Source organism: Mustela lutreola, chromosome 4, assembly GCF_030435805.1.
Source record: "Mustela lutreola isolate mMusLut2 chromosome 4, mMusLut2.pri, whole genome shotgun sequence".
Lineage (NCBI taxonomy): Eukaryota > Metazoa > Chordata > Mammalia > Carnivora > Mustelidae > Mustela > Mustela lutreola.
The window spans coordinates 26,471,219-26,493,559 of NC_081293.1; the positions used below are offsets into that span (position 1 = coordinate 26,471,219).

Consider the following 22,341-nt stretch of genomic DNA (forward strand, 5'->3'; position numbering starts at 1 on the left):
TCCCGCCTCCAATTTGGTGGCAGGATCAAGGCGAAATCTATAAACTCTTTCCGGTGCCACAAGCATCGCCATCTTGGTGAGGGCGGAGCCCTCTGTCCACCACCTTGCGAAGGCGGAGCCCTGACGTCACGGCTCACGCCCTCGCCAGTGGCGGGAAAACTTTAGATTTCCCGCGCCGTTTCAGCTAGAGCCACCGTTTGTTTTTTTTTTAAGAGCTGCAACTGGGATTTGCTTTCCAGAGTAGAGTGGACCGGAAGGCTTGAGCGGTCTTTGGACTCTCTTGACTCGGTCTCAGGATCTCCCAACCACTCCCATTCACGGCGCTAGCCGATTCCCACCCTTCATTTTCCCTTCCTCTAACACCCAGAGAGGCCATTCCAATTCTCACCTTCACTGCAGAGGATTCTTCAGATTATCCATGGTAATAGTGGTAACAGACGATCTCTAAAATTGCCCCTCTTTCAATCATGATTTGCCCTTGAGACAACCCCTTCCCCCTTACTTATTCATTCAGCATTAAGTCAGCTCCATGAAGAGAAAAGCCATTGTGAATGAACCCTGAGGGACACAGTAGCAATCTCTGCAAACCTATAATCCTAGAAATTATCCTATCTCCTGAATCACAGTTCACACTTGAACTCTCCCTGTGGGAGAAGTAAAAAACCCTCCCAATGCCTCTGTCATGAGTATTCAAAAATTAATGCCCAGGCCTGCCAAGTTAATTCCAAGTTCCATTACATTTCAGTACACATCAGCAGGCATCAATCCCTTTACCCACTACCAGTTGATTGCTTCCCCATTAATACCTGTCAGGAAAGGTAAGGATCCACTTTCTGGAGGGATATACCTCTCCTTTGCTCTTCTCAAAATAGGCACTCTTCTAGATAAACTCCTACAGATCTCCCTCTTACCCGTGTTTATCCACATATATGCATTCTTCTGAATACCTATTGTGTGCCAAGCATCATGCTCAAGCTAAAATGGTACATACATGTATACATAAGCCTCAGTTTAGAAAACCTTTATTTGGAACAAGTATGAGCTTCCTCTAGGTCATTAGTGGTAAAAATCCCTTCCTTGGGACTGCAGCATCAGCATCTCCTTGTTGAAAGGCAGAATCTCAGGCCCCACCCCAGAAGCCAGAATCTACATTCTAAAAAGATCACCAGGTAATTCAAACTTCCTTTTAAACTTGAGAAGCACTGCCCTAGAAAACTGATTTCACTGACAACACATCCTAAGGAACAAAGTTTTAAGGCCAACAGGATTTTGCACCTGACCAAAGAGAGGTCCTAGGAACTAAATGGAGATAAGCATGTCCCTGATTGTGTTCAGACTGGAAAAGTGAGTATGTCTGGCACTAGCACCATTGAAAGAAGCACACAGCACCTGGGAATTCTCTCTAGTTCATGTTTATTAGTCTGCATAGTAACTTAGATCTTCCAAACACTGGGATACCCCTCAGCCCCATCAGAACATAGGAATGCAAGTTAACTTATTTCAATGCCTGTTATAAAAAATGAATAACCCTTTAAAAAAATCTTATTTAACACATTTTTTATTTCACTTTTTTCCATTTCTTTATAAAACAGTCATTTCTCACTAGCAGCTCTCTCCCCTAAAGTGGGGGAGAGGGGTGGAGGAGGTTGGACACCTCCAAAGAAAAAGGGAAGGGGGAGAAGGGCCCAGGGTTACCTCCTGAGGTTCTTCTGGGCCTGTTTCAACAATGTGTCAAAGTCAAGAGAATCAAATTTGCTCTTTACAGGAGCAGGGTCAAAGTCTTCCCGGTTGGAGTCTATAAAAATAGAGACAGACATCAAGGTCTCTGACAACACTTCCCTACCACAGGGTCCTCAAAGAGCCAGCCTCCTCCCACCCCAATAATGGATGGAAATACTATCACCCTGGTTTTAATTAAAAAACAAAACAAAACAAAAAAGCCCCCATTTCTCCTCTCATCCCACCCCCAGGTTCTTGGTGTGTCACATTCAGCATTAAGTTAGCTCCATGAAGGAGGCCCATTCTCAAAAAGGCTGGGAACCCTTCTGGGGACAGTATGAAGTATACCAAAGCTTAAGGATTTCTTCCACTCACCAAGATCTGAATAGCTTCTCTTGCAGAACTGCCTGCGGCCCCCAAAGCAGAGATCAAAGGGTTGTTCATCTGCCTGCCTCAGCTTGTGGCCACTCTCAATGGCTGCAAATGCCTCCTCAGCATAGCGGTAAGTGACGAAGCCATAGTTGTCACTGGTGAGGAAGATGAGGCAAGGCTAGGATGGCTATCTGGGCACATGCCATGGAAAACAGGTACTTCCCAGGGTAGAGAGAGGGACTGGGGTGGTTCTTCTTATTCCCCAATGGCCAACCCTCTGATTGTGGGAGTGAAGCTATCATCCTACATTGCCGAGCACACCAGAGCAAGGGGGAAAGACCAACAAGCATCACGGTAGATGAATGGGAAGGAAAGGACATTCTGACCTTAGGGCCCAAGCTTACCCTTGGACACGGAAGTGGATAGTGCACTCCTCAATCTCTCCAAAAACAGAGAACCTCTGTTTCAGTTCTGACCTAGTCATGCGGCCAGGTATCTTCCCAATGAAGACCACTCTTCTCTCCTCCTATGTTAGAACAAGGAAAATTTATACATCATGACCCAGAGCTACCAGTGTAGGAGACACTCAAAGCTCATGGTCCAGGGGCAAGCCCTATTCTCCCAAGACCTATTCCTCTACTCACTATTGCACGCTCCTTCTGCAGCACTCTCTGCCTTTGGTAATGGTCATGTGAACGGTAAGAGCCATACCTGACATGAGAAGGAGCCATCAGATCCCCAGACATAAGATACCTCAAGTCTCAGAACTCTCAGGCACTTGCATCCCAGATGCACAGACTCCACAATCACATACTCACCGCCGCCTCCTATCACTTCTCCGTCGGGGTGATGGGGAGCGGGACCGGCTTCTGGAACTGGATGAGGAAGATGAAGAGGAGGAGGAAGATGAAGAGGAGGAGGAAGAAGAGCATCTTCGGGAACGTCCAGAGGAACTGCAACTGGATCTGGAGGATAAAGAGGCAGGCAGGAATGCTGGGAACGGTGCAGAAATATTCTATTTACTTACCTTACCTCGGTCCCAGCCTTGCCTCCCTGTCAGGAAGCTCAGGCTCAAAAACAAAGCAGAGCAAAAGATGCCTAGAAGAACTCCACAGACAACAAAATTGAGGCCCTCATGAACTTTAGATGTATCTGGAATGTTTTAGAGTGTTTTGGCACAAATCATAGATCATAGTTATTTTCAATCATGCAATTTAAAAAATATTTAACAAGTCGGTAAGAAGAAAAATAAATGGAGACTCAGAGATAAAGGGCTGTGCCCTAGGTCTTACAACTAGTTGGGGGTGCCAGGCCTAGGTCTCTAGGTTCCTGCTCCCCTAACATGTCTCACAGCAGTACTGTGACCATGGCATAAAAGGGAGGTGACTTGTTAGACCTGTAATAGAGATCATTTCTCAAGAGGTCATTCTGGTTCCAAAACCAAGAATTCTTCACGCATTAAGCAGGAAAATTTGGGTCTGTTACTGAGAAAAAGGTACTGCCCGAAAATATATGAGGCCACAATAACAAAGGAATTGTCCCGACACTCTCCTCAACGGATGATTAGAACTGCCATCAACAACCCACCATCCCACCTTCCGACAGCCCACCAAGAAAAGAGTAGAAGTGAGAACTGATATAGTATGTGACAGATTAAACACCGGCAAGATCCAAAACTAATGGTCTCCCCAAGGCAGGGCTCAAAGAAGCAGGAGACCTCAGGGATACCCCAAACTCAAACAGGGGATAGAAGCTATCTTCTCACAGCTTGCCTCCTTCAATAATTCAAGAAAGGGGGAGAAGACAAAAGCCAAGGACAGAAGTGGAAGCCTTAGAGTCTGAAAGTATCAAACTCAATGTGCAAAAGCTTTCAAAGTAAACTGGAGGAGAGGACATGGGACTTCTTACGTGAAAAGGACCTAAGAGGCCATCAGAGCTCACCTTCGCCACCTCTTGTGTGGGGGGGAGAGGGACCTGGACCGGGACCGGGATGAGGAAGACGACGATGAAGATGAAGAGGAAGATGCTTCGCTGGTCCGGTTGGACCCAGAGCTGACAGAACGGCTGCTGCGGCCCCGACAGCCCTGCCAGCCCCGGCTTTGGGGGCTGGCTGACCTGCAGGCTTTTCGGTAACAGCGCACTGACCGCTTCTTGGCTGAGGGCTCAGGGGGAGTCCTAGTGTTCATGTCATTCCGGCAAGGCGAGGCCTCAGGGGACAGCAAGGCAGATGGGGCGAGGCAAGGAGCTGGGGGATGTGCCTGCTCACTGCTAGTCCTGTGATCAAGTGGCTCCTGTGAGGCAGCTGTGTGTGGGGGGAGGGGGATGACTGGGCCCAGAGACAAGACAGGTTTGATGGTGATGTCCTGATGGCGTTTGACGTTCCATCGGGAGCCCACCTCTGGAATGACTAAGGCAGGCATCTTTTTGGGGGGAGTCCTGCTCCGGACACAATAATCATGGTCCCCAGAGCCCACATGGACTGGACTAGGGCCATGGACCCCTTCTTGGAGGCGGGCTGCAGCTGGATGTTTGACCTCTGTAACTCCTTCAGGCTTCAGGGTTCCCTCCTGGGCGGTAGACTTAGGAGATCTGGCTTTGGCCAGCAGTGAGACAGCAGCCAGGGGCTTCCATAATTGGTGGGGAGGGGTAGCTGGTGGGGTGAGCCCTGTGAGGGGAGGGAGGATGGAGATAGCAGGATGAGATCCAATTCTACACTTCTAAACACTGTGTACATAGGCTCCACAGACCCCCACCTCATGTCACAAAGAAACCGACAATAGTCAACAGCCCAACTTCTCCCACTGTTCCAACTACTCCTTCCCCCAAGTTCCCTATCTTGGGGACAAAGCAACAGAAACCCAGCCAGCTAGTGTCCTCCTGAACCCCTCAACCTCTCACTGCCCAAACCTAGCTATGACCAGCTCCTGCCTGGTCCACCTCTCCATTCTTAGACCCAGCCCTCCCCCCAGCACTACCTGATTTCAGGGCTGCATCTTGCCTGGATTCATATAATCATCTTCCAATAATCTCCTACCTCAGGCTTCACACCCATCTATCCTGTCTTCTACATTCCCACTAGAGGGAGCACCCCAAAATCAACTGCTTCCTAAATACATAAGATAAAGTCCAAACAACATGGCATTCAAAGTTCCCATAATCTGAGCTCCTACTTACCACTTAGCTTCATCTCTTGCTTAAGTTCTACCCACCATTCCCATCAGCCACTATATTCTAGCCAAACCAAACAACTCCCCCAAACGTACCAGACTGGTTTTGTTTCTTCCATTCACTCCAGCTGCTCCATCTCCCTAGAATGCCTCATCCCCTAAATCTATCTGATTGGTAATCTATCTCATTACCAATCAATCTATCTGATTGATTTTCTCAAACCTCTGCTTCAAGGATTACACCTTCTATATATAACCCTCCCCTGACTGTCCCATCTCAGACCCCACAATAAACCACAAAGGCAGGGGCGCCTGGGTGGCTCAGTGGGTTAAAACCTCTGCCTTCGGCTCAGGTCATGATCCCGGAGTCCTGGGATCAAGCCCTGCATCGGGCTCTCTGCTCGGCGGAGAGCCTGCTTCCTCCTCTCTCTCTGCCTGCCTCTCTGCCTATTTGTGATCTCTGTCAAATAAATAAATAAAATTTAAAAAATAAATAAATGAACCACAAAGTCTCCTTTAACATCTTTAACATACAATCTCTCTGATCATTGGCTTATACATCTGCTCCCTGGACTCTGAGAACCTCAACGATGAAGATCAAGAGCTCTGTATTCCCAACATCTACACACACCTGGTGCAGGGCAGGCTCTATAAACATTTGCTGCATACTAATCAAAGGCAGAGTTCCCAGCTCTGAACCCACCTGCCACGTTGGCCAGTTCTGGGGCTTGTAACCGGTCTAGGGGCCTCTTCTCCTGGGGAGTGTCAACGCTGCTGGCAGGGGGGAAAAGGGAAAGCCTGGTTCATTGCCTCCTCAACATCTTGCATATCTGTTTTCCTTACAAAGGAATGGGAGAGGGGTGTATGCAGAGAAGAAGGGGATACAAGGGGTGCCTGGGTGGCTCAGTGGGTTGAGGCCTCTGCCTTCGGCTCAGATCATGACCTCAGGGTCCTGGGATTGAGCCCCGCATCAAGCTCTCTGCTCAGCAGAGAGCCTTCTTCCTCCCCTCTCTCTCTCTGCCTACTTGTGATCTCTGTCAAATAAATGAATAAAATCTTAAAAAAAAAAAAAAAAGAAGAAGAAGAAGAAGGGGATACAAAAACTGCCCCTATTACTCTCCTCCAGCACAACAGGCTCTTAGTAACCGAAATGTGGACTGGGTCTCAACTCCGCTCTGTTCAATTCTAGGAGGCAGGCTGGCTATGACCTTGAATAGCCCCCATTTCCTTTAAGCCAGGAACCTTGCCTACCTAGCTCAAAACAACCCAAAATCAATGTGGATGGGTGCCTGGCAGAACAGGATAGGGTAGCATGAACATGATAAATGAAAAAAGGCCTCTCAGTGCTGGAAGACTGGGGAACAAGGATGTCCAGGGTGCATCCTTCAAGGAGTCAGGAGAGCTATGAACATCTTCCCCACTTGACCTTATACCATCACCAGTGTTGAGCAAGCTTAAAGTTTGTTAAAGAAAGGAAAGAAATCCCCAAAGGCACAATTTGCCAGAAGACAAAAAGTACCTCCAGGACATTTGGAATCCCAGACTGGCATCAGCAGAGGATGGTACACATCCTCCTATCTCACCATCCAAGACAGTGTCCAATAGTGCTGGGCTGAGTGAGGCACAGGGTAACAGGGAGAGACTCTAAAGCTAACTGAAAGTCCCTGCAACACAGGCATCCAGATGACAGCAGCGCCAGCCAGCTGCTGACCAACAACTGGAGGGTAACTCACTTGTATGTCTCCATACTCACCCTGAGTTTCCTATAGCCAGGCTGTCAGCAGGAGCTGGGGGAGGGCATTCCTTTTTGGCTGCAAAGAAACCAAATTAGTTAAAAGGCCAACCAAATGTTCCAGACTGAGAAGGTGCAAAAGGGCTTGCTTTGAGGCCCAAAGAAGGAAAATCCACTTTACCTACAAATTTCACTGGGCTCTCCCCCAGAGATCCACTGTTTTCTAGTAGGCACGCCAATACTGTTTTTAATCACGTCTCTGCTCAGAGACATCTGTTAATTACTCACTGAATCTGAGACAGAGCCCAAACTTCTAAGCCTAGCATGTAAGTTTCTATGTAACCTAACTTCCTGGACTTGTGGTCTATTTGCCCTACACTTATCATATTTTATATTTTTCCTTGTACTATATAGATATTTGTTACTGATTCAGGAGTCTTTTCTGTTTTTTCCTCCCCAATCAGACCATAAGCTCCTTGAGAACAGGACACAATACCCTCACAGTACCTAGGGCCCTGCTTTGTACTGAGAAAGCTGAGCTATCCCTTGCCTTCCAAACACACCACACACCATCCTTCCTATACCTTGGCCTTTATTCCCACACACACACATCCTGCCTTTCAAGGCCCAGCTTGAGAGCTACTATCCTCTATAAAATGTCCCCAACCAACCTGACCCTCGTGGATCGCCACATCCATTCACTCTTGATAGTTCTTGCCAGGCTGTACCACCACCCTCTCCCTGGCTTAGGTTGCACTGCAGTGAACCTTATCTCCCCACTCCTATCAGAAAGAGATTAATTCTTTGAGACGGCCCCTCCACTACTCCCTTCCTTACATCTAAGTTAACTACAGGGCTGGACCCAAAGAAAATAGCAACAGAAAGGGTTCAGCATAGCTACCCAGGCTCCTCACCTTCAGATTTCTCGAACTGCTCCAGTAGACTGGACAGGTCCGATGCCTCAATTCCTGTGGAAGCACAGAACACAGGATTGGAAATGGAAGTACCCAGGTCCTAGAATTCCCCAATCACCTCACTTCTCCCTTTATGTTCCCCCTGTCCACTATACTAAGGAAACAAAGACAGCAACAGAAAACAGGGAGGAACCAAACCAATCCAGAGCTCTGGAGAATACTCCAAACAAAACAAACGATCCTCCAAATAAATCCACAAAGCCCAGCCCCATTAAGGTGGTCTGTCCCGTTCTAGAGTATGCTCACCATCTAACCCCCATGCCCTTCACTCACATCAACAAACTGTGCAGCACTTACCAATCTCACTGATGAAAGCCTGTACCACGTCCTCAGGGCCTTGAGTTCGTGGGGTAGGCAAGAACGAGAGCTTCCTTAGACGGGCTGGGTGGACAGCAGGCAGCTTAGTTACAGTGCTCTGCTTTGATGTTGGTGTGGGTGTGGGAACAGCCTTGGCAACAGGAGAGGGGGGCTTCTCTCTGAGCCTGGTCTCCTGGGTCTCAGGATTTAGCCTCTCTGATACAGGCTCCTCAACAGCCACACTCTCAGCAGACAGACATGGTGGAGCCTTGATCTGGGGGCTTTGTACTGGGGAGGACACCTTATGTTTCAGATGGGGAGACGCAGGCACTGATTTGACCTCCACCTTGGTGGGCTCCACCTGTGGAGCTCCCTGGCTAGCTGACCTAAGACTGAGGGGAGGAGCCACTGGCCCAGGAAGTACACTTTCAGAAGGGCCAGCTGGAATGCCACTGGGCTCCACCTTGGGTGGAGGAGCAGCTCTCCCAACAGATGCTAGAGGCAAAGGAGGTGGTGGCACAGTAGGCCAGAATAGAGGGTGTTGCAGCCCTGGGCCCCATCCCAAGGGCCCATAGGCACAGCTAGAGCTATAAGGTGGGATTGGGGCTGGAGGGGGTACCCAAGGCACATTGCAAGTGGGGGGCACAGCATAGGTGCCAGGAGTACCAGACACTAGGGGCACTGTTGGTGGAGGGGGCAGACAAGGATAGCCAGAAGGGGACACAGGGGGATAACAAGGCCAGGGTGGTACAGGAGCATAGTGAGTATAGGGATCACGTGGTACTGGGCCCATAGACACTGGAAGACTGGGAGGCTGCAAGGGTGGTGGGGGCAGACTGGGCATCCCTTGCCTGCTTGTAGGAAGGGGCAGCATGGGGGTCATGCCTAGCCCACCTGGGGGGAAAGACAAAGCAGAGGGCATTGTGGGAGGCATGGGCTGCACAGGAGGAGGTGGGGGTCTTGCTGGTAGTGGCAGCTCTTGGGATGGCAGCTGCTCTGTGGGAGTTGAGGCCATAGCTTTGCTTGCAGGTGGTTCAGGACTAGGAGAAGAAGGACTGGGACCCACAGGCACAGAGCAAGCCTCAGGAGAAACCTCAGGGCTTCTCTGCAGACCTGTCTTCTTGGATGGGGCTGGTGGGATGACAAGACAAGGGATGTCTGCTAGTCCTGTGGGAGTCTCTGGGAGACTGGGCCACTTCCCAGCTGGGGGCTGGGGATTTCTCTCTTCTGCCTCTGCTTGGCGCTGCTGCCTTCGTCGCCGGTACTCTGATAGGCTAAGAGGCCGAGGTCTGGCTTCCTGGGTTGTAGCATTGTTACCACCTTCTACCTTCAGAGGACCCACAACCTCCTGGACTTCAGGGATGATGGCCTTTAGAGAGTCCAAGGACTCTGACTCTGGAAGGATCTGGGGAGCCGGACTCCCCTGGACAGATGACATGGCACCACGTCTGGGATCAGAAGGCCTAGATTTAACTAGCACAGAATCAACTGGACCCAGGTCACTGGGAACAGAGTCAACTGGTGCTGAGCTCACTGGGACAGGGTCACCTGGTGGCAAGTCATCTGAGATGGGAACAACCACTGTAGAGTCAATTTCTGCTGAGTCAGCCAAGACTGGGTCAATCAGCACTGGGTCAGCTGGAAGAGGGTCCACCAGCTCTGAGTTTGCTGAATCATGGTCACCCAATGCAGGATCAACAGGTACAGGATCAGCTAGAACAGGATTAACTTCAGTGGGATTGGTTTCAACAGAGTCAAGTGGCATGGGGTCTGTTCGAGCAGAGACATGGGTTGGAACAAGGTTGGCTTGGATGCTGTCAACCAGATTGGAGTAAAGGTCTAGAGCATCTTCTTTGTCAGGACTAGCTTGCCCAGCACTACTCTCCAAGTTCCCAGAGCTAGGTTTCTCCAAGGCAGCTGCCCAGGCCCGAGCCCAAGCCCGGGGCTTCCCTCTACTACGAGGAGGCCCAACCTCTCTTTGAAGTTCCTCCTGAGGCAAGTTTCCTGCCTGAGAGGTCACCTCTGTAGCCATGGTAGACTGCCCACGAGAAGCTGACCTCAGTCTCCTGGCATAGCCTTCTGCACAGGCTGCTGGCTGCTCTTTGCTCTTCTTCTTCCTGCCCTTTCGAGCTCTCTGGGAGCTCAGCATTGTGTTGGCTGGTGGGTTCTGAGGTCCCTGGGGCATCACTGGCTCCATGACCTCCCTGGGGTCCAACAAGCAGACTGACTCCAGTTTTTCCTCTGAGTCCACTGACAACCCCTCTTTATCAGGGCAGAGGTCTTCCTTGAGCACAGGAGCCTCTGTCTCCGACTCTAGCGTAGGCATGAGCAGCTTCAAAGCTGGACTGGCCTCTAGCGAGTCATCCAGGAGCACAGGCTGAGGCCCAGCAGGGATCTGCCGTACCACAACTGGAATCTCCAGGTCATTACCAGCTGTGGCTGCCTGGCCCACAATCTCTAGCACCACACAGTCCTCAGGCAGTGTCAAATCATCCGGCTGCTCCTGAAGCTCATCCTCGAGTGATGTCAGCTGAGTGAGGCTGGGCAGGCAGTATGGATGCATGGCCCGCACCAGCTCACTCAAGGAGGAGATACTCTCATCACCAGCTGTCTGCACTGCCATCTCTGCTGCTGCAGTTTTATCTTCCTCCTCGGGGCAGGCCAGGTGCATAGGGAAGTCTGGGATACTGCTCACAGAGTTGTCGAGCTCCCCAGCAAGCAACTGGCCACTGAAGCTGGCCACCTCCTCCTCTTCTTCCCCATCACTACGCTGCTGGGGAGGAGGGGACTGGCCCCGGCGGGCTCTTGATCTTGGGGGTCTCCAGCTAGGAAGCTTAGGGGATGAGGTCTCTAAGAAGGAAGGTGGAGAGAAGTCCCAAGGAGGATCTGAGAGAGACATCTCAACCTGTAGGAAAGAGGAGAAGCTGCAGAAGTTTCCTCTGGGGATACATTTTTCTAGGCCTGTCCCCACACATTCCTCCCTCCTGGGAGTCTCTGAGGCTCCCTTGGTCAGGCTTACCCCACTCACTTTACTACTGCCTGTGCTGGGCCCCAATGGGTCAACCGGGGTGATGAGGTCACGTTCCGGGGGTGTCCGGGAAAGGGTGAGCAACTTGTGTAGCTGAGAGGGAGGAAAAGCCCGAAAGAGTTTGTGCTTCACAACTATATGAGAGGGTCCACAGTCGTGGCTCTATACTTTGCAGCAACCAACACCATCCCACCCCCCAACGGCAGCCCCACACTCACAGAGGAGCCCTCCCGAGGTGACACAAGCAGTTCTGAGTCAGGAATGCTGTCAAATGGAGACAGGTTCTCGGAATCTGCATTGTCCAAAATTTCTGTCAGAGCTGTGAGCAGCGACACTTCATTCTGGTCCTCCAGAGATAACCTGCTCTGCTCCAGAAAGACAACAGGAAGGTTCCACCATCATCCCTAATGATCTACTGGCCACTGAAAAGGACTGAATGCCAAGAGAAATAGTCTCCCAGGCTGAGTTCAGCTCAATTTCCCAGAGAGATCTGAATGCCAGAAAGCATGGACTCCAATGTCATTCACTGCCATCTCCCACCTTCCTAGTGCCAAGACAGGCCTGTCAGAATTGAGGCTAGGCTTATGTTTCATATACTCCCTCCACCCTCGGGGATGATGTGGATGCTCAACAGACAACCCTTGGCTAGGCTGGAATTGGACTCAAAACAAATTGGGAACTCTCTGGACATGTAAGATGGGGGCCCACACAGGGGAAAAGGCCTTGGACTATTGTGCAAGCCTGCCAGGGCATCCTCGCATTGGACATGGTCTAGCATCCTACAGCCCAACTCTCACTGAGAGACAAAAAACTCACTTCAAGGACTTGGTTTGGGTATCCAGGAACCAAAATCCTGGGAAAACAGAACCACTGAGCCACAGCCTCAAATGCAAAGCTCCCACCTGAAGAATTTAAGCCCAGCCCCAGCTCACCTCCCCAAGGCTCCCAAAATCCTCGATGAGGGAGATGAGGGAGGCATCCATGTAGCTCTGCATGGTCCCCAGCAGTGTCTCATCCTGCAGTATCAGCTCCTCCATCTCCAGGTCCTTGTCCCTCAGGCAGGGGCCAAGCCGAGACAGACTGACAAAACCAGAATCATCCCCCTCCTCGTGCAGCAGCACCTGGGGCAAACAGGATGGTCGTAAGGCCTGCAAGGCATGGGACCTCTGGGGTAGCTATGTGACAGGCTCTCTAAACCAGAAGTTCCACCAATCACCTCAGACTCAGCAGAAGCCCCACCAAAGCCAACCAAACCTCTGGACTTGCTGGGCAGAGAGAAGTACAACTCAACCCATGAGCCAAAACACCAGTCAGGACGGCAATGTTCAAGGGCCTTCTGAAAAAAGTTTGGACTTCATCCAGAAACAGTTGGGAGCCACAGATTATTAAACTAGGGAGTAAAAACATGAGAAAGATCAAAATTGTTCAGAAAAGTTGTCTGCTGGCAATGGTAAAGGCAGACAGTCTGAGGGATACACCAAAGGAGAGGTGGTCAGCAAGGAGGCAATTTCAGCTCCAACCACCTTACCTTCCTAAAGTCCCACTCAGGCCTTTCTCCTCTGCTTAGCTCAAACTCAACCTTGTTCAAGACAACTCAGACTTCCCCAACCCATGCTAATCTCTCCTCATACCCAATCCAATTAGGTTTCTGTAGCACTCATTTTTCTAGCAATCATTATATTCTTTGCATCATTACTAAAACCGGATTCTAAGTTCCTTTGGGGCAAAATAACCTTTTGTACCATATTAACCTATATCCTTCTTGGAACTTGGAAGGGTTTAAACTGTGCTTCTACTTCCTGATGATCTAGGATGCCTGGCACAGTGTCTTATACAGAGTTGACATACACACTTAATTCACATTTTTTTTAAATTTTGAAGGCCCTACAATGTGCCACTCAACCTATCAGTGGTAGTCCCAAAGGAAAAGTTCCCCACCTCAACCATGTAAGCACAAAAGAGAAAACCTGATTCGCTGATTCACTGCACAGAAAAGCCCCACCCCACTACTTGCCTGAGAACTAGCAACATCTTCAGCCTTGACAGGCAGGGAGCCACCGGCCCAGGCCTGTCAAGAGCGTGGGCGTGGGCAGGGCCAGAAGTAGCTAGAAAGGGGCTGGCAAGGCCAGAGGCCAGAATCAGGGATATCTCCACTATAGGAAACAGATGATGACAGCCAAAGAACAGGAACAAACAAGGACAAGCTAATTCCCCATCCCCTTCTGTGACTCTGTACCTCTTCCAAGGGGGGAGGAGGAAGGCAACAGATGTGACTATAACCCCCTACCCACCCTCCTAACCAAGCTGAGGTCCAATGTCCAGAGAGAGGAAAGGCTGGATACATTTTAGGAGGCCAGCTCCAGAGAGGAAGTGAAAGGTGGCGAGTTTTAGGCACTGATTCCTCCCAAGCCTTCACAATCCTGTAATTACAACCAGCAGCTGAATAGCACCTAGCTCAGCAAACACTCCAGCATGAGCAAGGACGCTCCATCTCAACTTGTCCTGCCACCTACCTGACCCAGCCACCAGGCCAGAATCTTAAAACAATGCCCAGCTCTGGGACCCACTCACCACCTCCATTAGGCAGGTACCGGAGCCCCAGTGAGAGATATCCCCTCTCTTCCCCTGACATCACCTATCCCTCAAGCCCCAAAGAGCACAGCACTCAGACTACCAAAATCATCTAGGAGCTAAAGCCAGGCTAAAAGCCAGCCACCAGCATCCCTACTTCAGCAACCTCCCAACTGGCTCTCTCACACGCAGTCTTGTCCCTACAGGGTTCAAAGCCAACTACAAACTATTAAGAAAACACATCTGATCACTTTTTAAGGTTCTACCTAAACCCTTCCAATGGCATCTTACTGCTCTTAGCACTACATTTAAACTCCTTAATATGACTTACAGTCTTCCCTCTGCTCCAGTATGTGTTCTCGCTTACCACTGTGCCTCTCTCTCCATGCAACAGACACACAGGTCTCTCCATTTCTTCAATAAGCCAGGTTCTCTCCCACTTCAAGGCCTTCCTATACTATTTCCTCTGATGAAAGCTTTCCTCCCCCACAACACACAGCCTTCAAGTCTCAACTTAAAATGTCCTTTCCCAGACCCTGCTTATTATACAAGCCCAAATATGTTGCACTTTCCTTTTGTCCCACTCATCATTTATTATCTGTCTATCCCAATAAAACCATATGAGCCTAGAGAACAGGGACTATGTGTTGTTCACCCCAGGATCCCTTATGTCTGAACATAGTATCTCAATAAATATTGGTTGACTGACTAGGTTCCACACATCCACCTTTCTTAGGGGGGAAGTGAGAGAAGAAACAATCTCTCCACGAGACCCTCTCCAACCCCTGATGACCACCTAAATTGGATTACAGCTGGGCCATGGATCCTTCCTGCCTCTCCCCTAAAAGATGAGCAGCTCCCAAGCTAGGGCTTCGGAAGCAAGGGCCTGGACTGGTCTGCTGGAACTAACATTACCTGGTAGCCTGCAGTCCAATTCCCACCTAGAACCAAAACCAAACCCAAGCTAAACAAAACACCCAAAAGCTTTCAAGGACTCCGCTTAATTGCTTAAGAGATAACAGTTCAGCCTAAGTCCTGCCCACCATTCTAGATGGCAACTTTTAAGAAGCTCTCTGCTGAGGAGTGAGATAACACTTTCTAAGTATGGAGAAATGAAGACCAAGGAAACAGAATCTGACAGAAGAAGCCAACCCCATCCAATAAATGTTCAACTAGTGTTGAATAGTTCTTAAATCGCTTCCAATTTTTCCCATCCCCAGCAAAATTCCAAAGAGCTTTAAATACAGATCACCTCATATCTGTCAGTTCACAGAAGCAAGCCTTAGCTGCTTCCTCAAAAAAGAGGCTGAAGGAAAAAGGGAAGGAGAAAGGATTCTTTCCCTTACTTAGACTTGTCCCATGTATACGTTGACACTCCCCGTGCACCTTGAATCATGAATGAGCCAGGTCCGCAGGCAACCAAAACGCCAGTGCCCATGACTCACAAGCCACCACAAGCCGGTCAGACAGAAGCCACCACAAGCTTACTCCACAACCCTTTAACCTCAGCCTTCTGCCCTCCCCAACACACTCCACCATCCGCAGGGAACTGACTCCTCGCACATCTGGAAGGTCCTTCACCGTCCGCTATCGAGGGGCCGTGGACAATGCAGGAGAAAAAAACTACTCCAAGACCTTGGGCAAAGTTGACTCTACCAGCCCCTACCTTCCTTCCCGGCCAGGGGCCCCCAGCCGGGTCAGAGATGGCGGGACCGGCTGAGACACACCCAGTTCCCAGCAGTGCGGCTCCAACGCCGATACGAGATGCCCGGCAGCCTGGAGCGGGAGCCACGTGGACATACCCTCCCCGCCCCCACGTGGACCCGCGGGCCACCCCCCCCTCAACCAGAAGCCCAACCCACGTGGGTGCCAGAGCCGCCTAGAGGGGGAGGGGAAGTCGACAAGTTCTCCCGGGAAAATTGCTCCCCCCACCCCACGTGGCTTCGAAAAGGCACTGCAGCGCGGTGCTGGGAGCACCCCCACTCGGCATCCTTAGAGAAAGGTATTAACCCTGGATTCCAAGTCCCAATCTCTGACCCCCAGAACGGGCCATGTTTCCAACACCCGGCTATGCCCCTCCGGCGTTCCGAAGGAATGGCTGTGGGGACCCCCGTCTCTGCCTGCGTCCCTCCAGCAAACAGCCCAGGTCCGTTCGGCCCAACCGGTCTCCCGCAGCCAGCCGGCATCGCCTCCCAAGCGCTTCCTCCCTTTCCTGTGGCGTCCACGTGTCACCGCCCGGCACACGCCGCTTTGCTGCCAGCCGCGGGCCGCCCGCCAGCCTCTCACCTGCTCCCCGCCACTCACAGAGCCCATAGTCCCATACGGCGTTTGGCTCCGACTCCCCCAACTGCTGCCGCGGACTCCACCGCCGGGGTCAGGTCCGGGGCCCCCACTCAGAGACGGCGCGACTCCGTCTCTCCGTCCCCGGCGCGCCGCCATCTTGGCCCCTGAACACCCAGCGCAGCTCTGGTCGCCGGCGCCGCCTCGCCCAGCAGATTGTGGGAAGGGAACTACAATCCCCGGAAGACACTGCAAAACTACGGATCCCAAAAGGCCCTGCGGCGAGACCCACTCCCACATGGGAAGAGGGCTCTGGCTTCGCAAGGGACCCTGGGAATAGTAGTTGCTTTGAGTGGTACCTCAGTGGCACGTGCTACAGTAGTATTGTCATGCTCAGTTTTGTGTTCTGTGGGTTGGGGAGCGTGCGGTAATAAAGGGAGCGTTAGTATTTACACATCTCTTTATTTTCCTAATTTGTCTAACTGTCCAAACGCCCTTTTTATCTGACATTCTATCGTGCGGTACTTTCCTTTTACGACGTAGCCCAAGTGCACCTATGCTTTGAATCAGCACCTCCTAGTGGGCACCCTCACCCCAGGAGCTAACTTTCACCTAATCTCTTTCTGCGCCACTACCGCTTCTTTAATCTTTTGTTGTTGTTGTAGTTCAATCTTCCTTTATTTCTAGTTTCATTAGGAAATATTTAATATACACCACCGTGTAAGTTTAAGGCATATAACATGATTGATTTGCAAAAATTAGCACCATAGATAGGTTCACCTAACCCATCTCACATAAGTAAAAAATTTTTTCTCCTTGTGATGAGATTTACTCTTTAACAACTTTCCTATATATTATACAGCAGTATTAGCTATGTAATGTTGCACATTACCTATCTACTACTAAGTTATCTTATAAATGGAAGTTTGTAGAGCTTAATCTTAAAATATATTCTTGGGGTCTCTCTGGGCTACTCAGAAACCTACACTGACACCTCATTACCAAAGGTATTTCCTGCTGCTGCACAGTATCTTGCTGTCCTACAAAGACAATTGGTGTTCTCCTGCGTTTGTTTTTCTGTTTGGAATATTCGAACTTGGAAATATCTTTCATGCCCTCTTTTATCCAGGAAAACTTTCTGATTATCCCAACCAATCATGATCCCTCGCTATATTTCCACAGTCCATCACTATCACTGCTAGTCATTCATTTGCCTTTTATTTTTTTTTTTAAAGATTTTATTTATTTATTTGACAGAGAGAGATCACAAGTAGGCAGAGAGGCAGACAGAGAGAGGAGGAAGCAGGCTCCCCACTGAGCAGAGAGCCCGATGCGGGACTCGATCCCAGGACCCTGAGATCATGACCTGAGCCGAAGGCAGCGGCTTAATCCACTGAGCCACCCAGGCGCCCCTCATTTGCCTTTTAGAAGCTCATTCTTACTGTTTCCTCATTTTTAAAAAAGTTTTCTAGGGCACCTGGATGGCTTAGTTGGTTAAATGACTGCCTTTGGCTCTGGTCATGATCCTGGAGTCCTGGGATGGAGTCCTGCATCAGGCTACCTGCTCAGCAAGGAGTCTGCTTCTCCAGCTGACCTCTCTCTTCTCGTTCTCTCTGTCTCTCTCTCAAATAAATAAATAAAATCTTAAAAAAAAAAAAAAGTTGGGGTGCCTGGGTGGCTCAGTAGGTTAAAGGTCATGATCCCAGGGTCCTGGGATCAAGTCCCACATCTGGGCTGTCTGCTCAGCCGGGAGCCTGCTTTCTCCTCTCTCTCTGCCTGCCTCTCTGCCTACTTGCTGTCCGTCTGCCAAATAAATAAATAAATAAATAAATCTTTCTATTAAAAAAAAAAAGTTTAAAAATCTTTTCAATGATGCTGAAGAGGGTGGTGCAGTCCGTTAAGCATCTGACTTTTTTGGTTTCAGCTCAGGTCATGATCTCAGGATCTGGAGATCTAGCCCCAGTTGCGCTGGCACTCAGGGTAGAGTCTGCTTAAGTTTCTCTCTCCCCTTCTCTGAACCCCTCCACTTCCCCCGTGCTGTTGCTGTTGCTCTCGCTCTCAAATAAATAAATGTGAAAAAAAATCAAATAGCCCCAAACCATAATATATATACATAATATTGCATATTATATATATAATAAAATATAAATACAAAAACCAAATAGCACAATACTATGCATATATATATATATATATATATATATATATACACACATATATGTATATGTATATGTGGTGCAAATATAGAAAATGTTCTTGGCCTGCAAATTATATAGAAAATGTTCTTGGCCTGCAAATTCCAGTTCTACCCATAAATTCAATCCTTGTTGCTTCTGGTGTGTTTTCATCCACACTTGTTGTATGCATGTAAAAATATATAGGGAAAGTTTGAGTTCTGCATTGGATGTAAATATTAATTAAAAATAAAAAATAAGGGATGCCTGGGTGGCTCAGTTGGTTGGGCAGCTGCCTTCGGCTCAGGTCATGATCCCAGCGACCTGGGATCCAGTGCCACATCGGGCTCCTTGCTCAGCAGGGAGCCTGCTTCTCCCTCTGACTCTGCCTGCCATTCTGTCTGCCTGTGTTCGCTCTCCCCCCCCCCGATAAATAAATAAAATCTTTAAAAAAATAAAAAATAAAAAAAATCAGGATGGCTTGGGTGGCTCAGTCACTTAAGTTCCTGCCTTCAGCTCAGGTCATGATCCCAGGTCCTGGGATTGAGTCCTGCATGGGGCTCCTTGCTCAGCAGGGAGCCTGCTTCTCCCTCTACTTGTTGTTTCCCATTTGTGCGTGCCCTCTCTCTCTCTGACAAATAAATAAATAATCTTTTTTAAAAAGTGTTTATCAGGGTGCCTGGGTAACTCAGTGGGTTAAAGCCTCTGCCTTCAGCTTGGGTCATGATCCCAGGGTACTGGGATGGAGCCCCACATCAGGCTCTCTGCTCAGCAGGGAGCTTGCTTCCCCCCCCCTCTCTCTGCCTGCCTCTCTGCCTACTTGTGATTTCTGTCAAATAAATAAATAAAATCTTAAAAGAAAAGTCTATACCAAGAAAAAAGTGTCCATTCCATATATATGATTCTATAACTTGCTTTTTTTCAATATACTAATAATATCCTAGTAACAATATACTAGTCTTTACTGAGATCTTATTTATTAATACCTTAGTGAGTACCAGTTCCATTATATGACTATACTATTATTTAAATTATATTTAAGTTATTTCAAATTTTTCACTATTACAGATTAAGTTACAGTGAACATTCTTGTACATGTGTATATGTATATTTACCCATTTGTACATTCTGTCTATGGAATAGTTTCCTTCCAAAGAGATTGCTGAGTTAAAGGAGGTATACAATTGAAATTTCAGCGGATAATGTCAAACTGCTCTTTAGGAAGGTTATATCAACATACATTCTCACACACACACAAAAAAAATTCATGGAAGGAAAGGACCCCTGTTAGGGACTGAATTGTAACCCTCCTCCTCATCCAGGCAAAATTTATATGGTTAAGGGCTCCACCCCCAATATGAGTGTATTTGGAGATACAGCTTTTATGGAGGTAATTAAATTTAATGACATCATAAAGATAGGAGCCTAATCCAATAGGACTGGTGTCAGAAGAGAAAGAGAGACCTGCAAGCCAGGGAAAGAGGTCTCACCAGAAACCAGCCCTGCGAGTACCTTGATCTTGAACTTCCAGCCTCTAAAGCAATGAGAAAATAATTTTTTGTTGTTTAGGCCACTTAGTCTATGGTATTCTGTTATGGCAGCCCATGTAAATTAATACAACCTCCTTTTATTTTCTTAATATTTCAAGTGTATTCGTTTTGTCTTTCCAAATGGGCTTTAAAAGCCACAAATTCAGAAACTGAATCTGTTCACCATTTTTTCATAAAATTGTCAAATGAGAGAAATACTAAATTTTATTTCCAAGAATTTGGAAATAATTTGCCTATGAGAAATCATTAAGAACCAATACAGGATGGCACAACTGTTCCTCTATGGAAGAAATATATCCTTTTTTTTCCTCCAAAAAGGGATTTTTCTTTAAGATTTTATTTATTATTTGACAGAGATCACAAGTAGGCAGAGAGGCAGGTGGGGGAGATCCCGGGACCGGGGCTCGATCCCGGGACCGGGGCTCCATCCCGGGACCGGGGCTCCATCCCGGGACCCTGGGATCATGACCTGAGCGGAAGGCAGAGGCTTAACTCACTGAGCCACACAGGCACCCCCCTTCCAAAAAGTGATTTTATTATAGCACTGGGACAGGACCCATGGGCAGAAAAAGCAGCCTGGAAGAAACAAATTCTAAGAGATGCCCAATAAATACTGGGTGATTGGGGCTCTAATTATGGTCATTACTCTGGTGATAGGGCTTTGGGAAGAACATTAATGTTAAAGCAGAAAACTATGCCATTTTGTTTTTTCATCTTCCGATGAAACAGTCTATTCTCATAAATATGTCTGCATGGAATCTACTCAAAAAGATAAGAATATATAGGGGCACCTGGGTGACTCAGTTGGTTAAGCACCCAACTCTTGATTTCATCTCAGGTCACAATCTCAGGGTCCTGGGACCAGTCCAGCACAAGGCTCATTGCTCAGCAGGGAAGTGCTTCTTCCTCTCCCTCTGCCTCCTGCTCTCCCTGCTTGTGCTCTCTCTCTTTCTCTCTCTGTCAAATAAATAAATAAAATCTTTTTTTAAAAAGGGGGGTGGTTCCTGGGTGGCTCAGTCATTAAGCATCTGTCTTCAGCTCAGGTCATGATCCCAGGGTCTAGGATTAAGCTTTATGTCGGGTTCCCTGCTCGGCAGGAAGCCTGCTTCTCCCGCTCCCACTGTGCTCCCCTGCTTGTGCTCTCTCACTCTCTCTCTCTCTGTCAAATAAGTAAATAAAATATTAAAAAAAAAAAAAAGGTAAGAATATATCTTTGGATCTCCAGTGCCGCCCAGACAGGTGTGTCATGGTTTCTTGTCTCCTTGGCAGGTGTATTTCTTCCTTTCTTATTTTTTTTTTAAGATTTTATTTTTCAGCAATCTCTACACACAACATGGGTCTTGAAATCACAATCTTGAGATCAAGAGTCACATGGTCCACCGAACCAGTCAGGTGCCTGGTAAGTGCATTTCTTTTCTTTCCTCCCCTTTCTCCCTCTTTCTTTCTCTCTTTCTTTCTTTCTGATTTTATTTGAGAGAGAGGGATAGCCAGAGGGAGAGCTAGCACAAGCAGGGGGAGCCAGAGAGGGAGAAGTAGGCTTCTAGCTGAGCAGGGAGCCCAATGCAGGACTTGATCCCAGACCTGAGCTGAAGGCAGATGCTTAACCGACTGAGTCACCCAGGCACCCCTGGCAGGTGCATTTCCAAGAGCCATAAAGGAAAACCTCAGAGGTACCTGCCTACCTGGCTCAGCTGGTAAAAGATGCAACTCCTGATCTCAGCATTGTGCATTCGTTGGACATAGACATTAATTAAAAAAAAATTTTTTTTAGAGGCACTTTGGGTGGCTCAGTGGGTTAAGCTTCTGCCTTCGGCTTAGGTCATAATTTCAGGGTACTAGAATTGAGCCCTGCATCGGGCTCCCTGCTCGGCGGGGAGCCTGCTCCCCCACCATCTCTGTCTGCCTACTTGTGATCTCTCTCTCTCTGTCAAATAAATAAATAAAATCTTTTAACAAATTAAAAATTTTTTAAAATTAAGAAAAAAATTTTAATTAAAAAAATAAAAGGAAAGGGGCACCTGGGTGGCTCAGTCAGTTGAGTACCCAACTCTTGATTTCAGCTCAGGTCATGATCTCAAGGTCCTGAGATGAAGCCTTAGCCTCTGTCTTCGGCTCAGGTCATGATCCCAGGGTCCTAGGATCAAGCCCCACATCGGGCTGTCTGCTCCGCAGGGAGCCTGCTTCCTCTTCTTTCTCTCTCTGCCTGCCTCTCTGCCTACTTGTGATCTCTGTCTGTCACATAAATAAGTAAAATCTTTTAAAAAAAAGAAAAAAATATTCTCTCTCTCTTTCCTCCTCTCTCCTGCTCTCTCTCTCTCTCTCTAAAATAAATAAATAAATCTTTAAAAAAATAAATAAATAAAACCTCATAGACCACCAAACTTTGGGAAACTCCCATCATATGTCCTTGCTTGACTCCATGCTCACCATAGACTTAGGGGATATAGTAACTGACTTCCCATACCATTTTTTTCTTT

General features: G+C 48.4%; 1 protein-coding gene across 6 annotated transcripts; it reads right to left on the reverse strand.

Annotated features, from left to right (window-relative positions):
• Positions 1-1,396: 1,396 nt before the first annotated feature.
• On the reverse strand, positions 1,397-16,348 carry PPRC1 (PPARG related coactivator 1). 6 transcript variants are annotated; one of them, XM_059169102.1, is made up of 14 exons: positions 16,165-16,347; positions 12,222-12,410; positions 11,508-11,654; positions 11,281-11,382; positions 8,262-11,166; positions 7,905-7,958; positions 7,012-7,069; positions 5,962-6,032; positions 4,033-4,756; positions 2,910-3,056; positions 2,736-2,802; positions 2,496-2,617; positions 2,095-2,246; positions 1,397-1,795 (listed from the first exon to the last, which is right to left on the reverse strand). In XM_059169102.1, the coding sequence occupies exons 1-14, from the start codon at positions 16,297-16,299 to the stop codon at positions 1,692-1,694; spliced, it is 4,977 nt and encodes a 1,658-aa protein (XP_059025085.1). In that variant the 5' UTR covers positions 16,300-16,347; the 3' UTR covers positions 1,397-1,691. The 6 variants fall into 6 exon arrangements, with proteins under 6 accessions (XP_059025085.1, XP_059025087.1, XP_059025086.1 ...); XM_059169101.1 differs by having other exon boundaries at positions 1,541-1,795; positions 11,290-11,382; positions 16,147-16,347; XM_059169100.1 differs by having other exon boundaries at positions 1,541-1,795; positions 5,962-6,029; positions 16,147-16,347.
• Between the last annotated feature and the right edge of the window lie 5,993 nt (positions 16,349-22,341).

Coding starts and splice junctions, on each gene's coding strand:
- PPRC1 (XM_059169099.1), bottom strand. CDS start 16,299: ATGGCGGCGCGCCGGGGACGGAGAGACGGAGTCGCGCCGTCTCTGAGT. Junction 11,383..11,507: donor CACCTCGGGAGGGCTCCTCT/GTGAGTGTGGGG, acceptor CCTCCCTCTCAG/CTACACAAGTTGCTCACCCT. Junction 2,618..2,735: donor TGCAGAAGGAGCGTGCAATA/GTGAGTAGAGGA, acceptor GTTCTAACATAG/GAGGAGAGAAGAGTGGTCTT.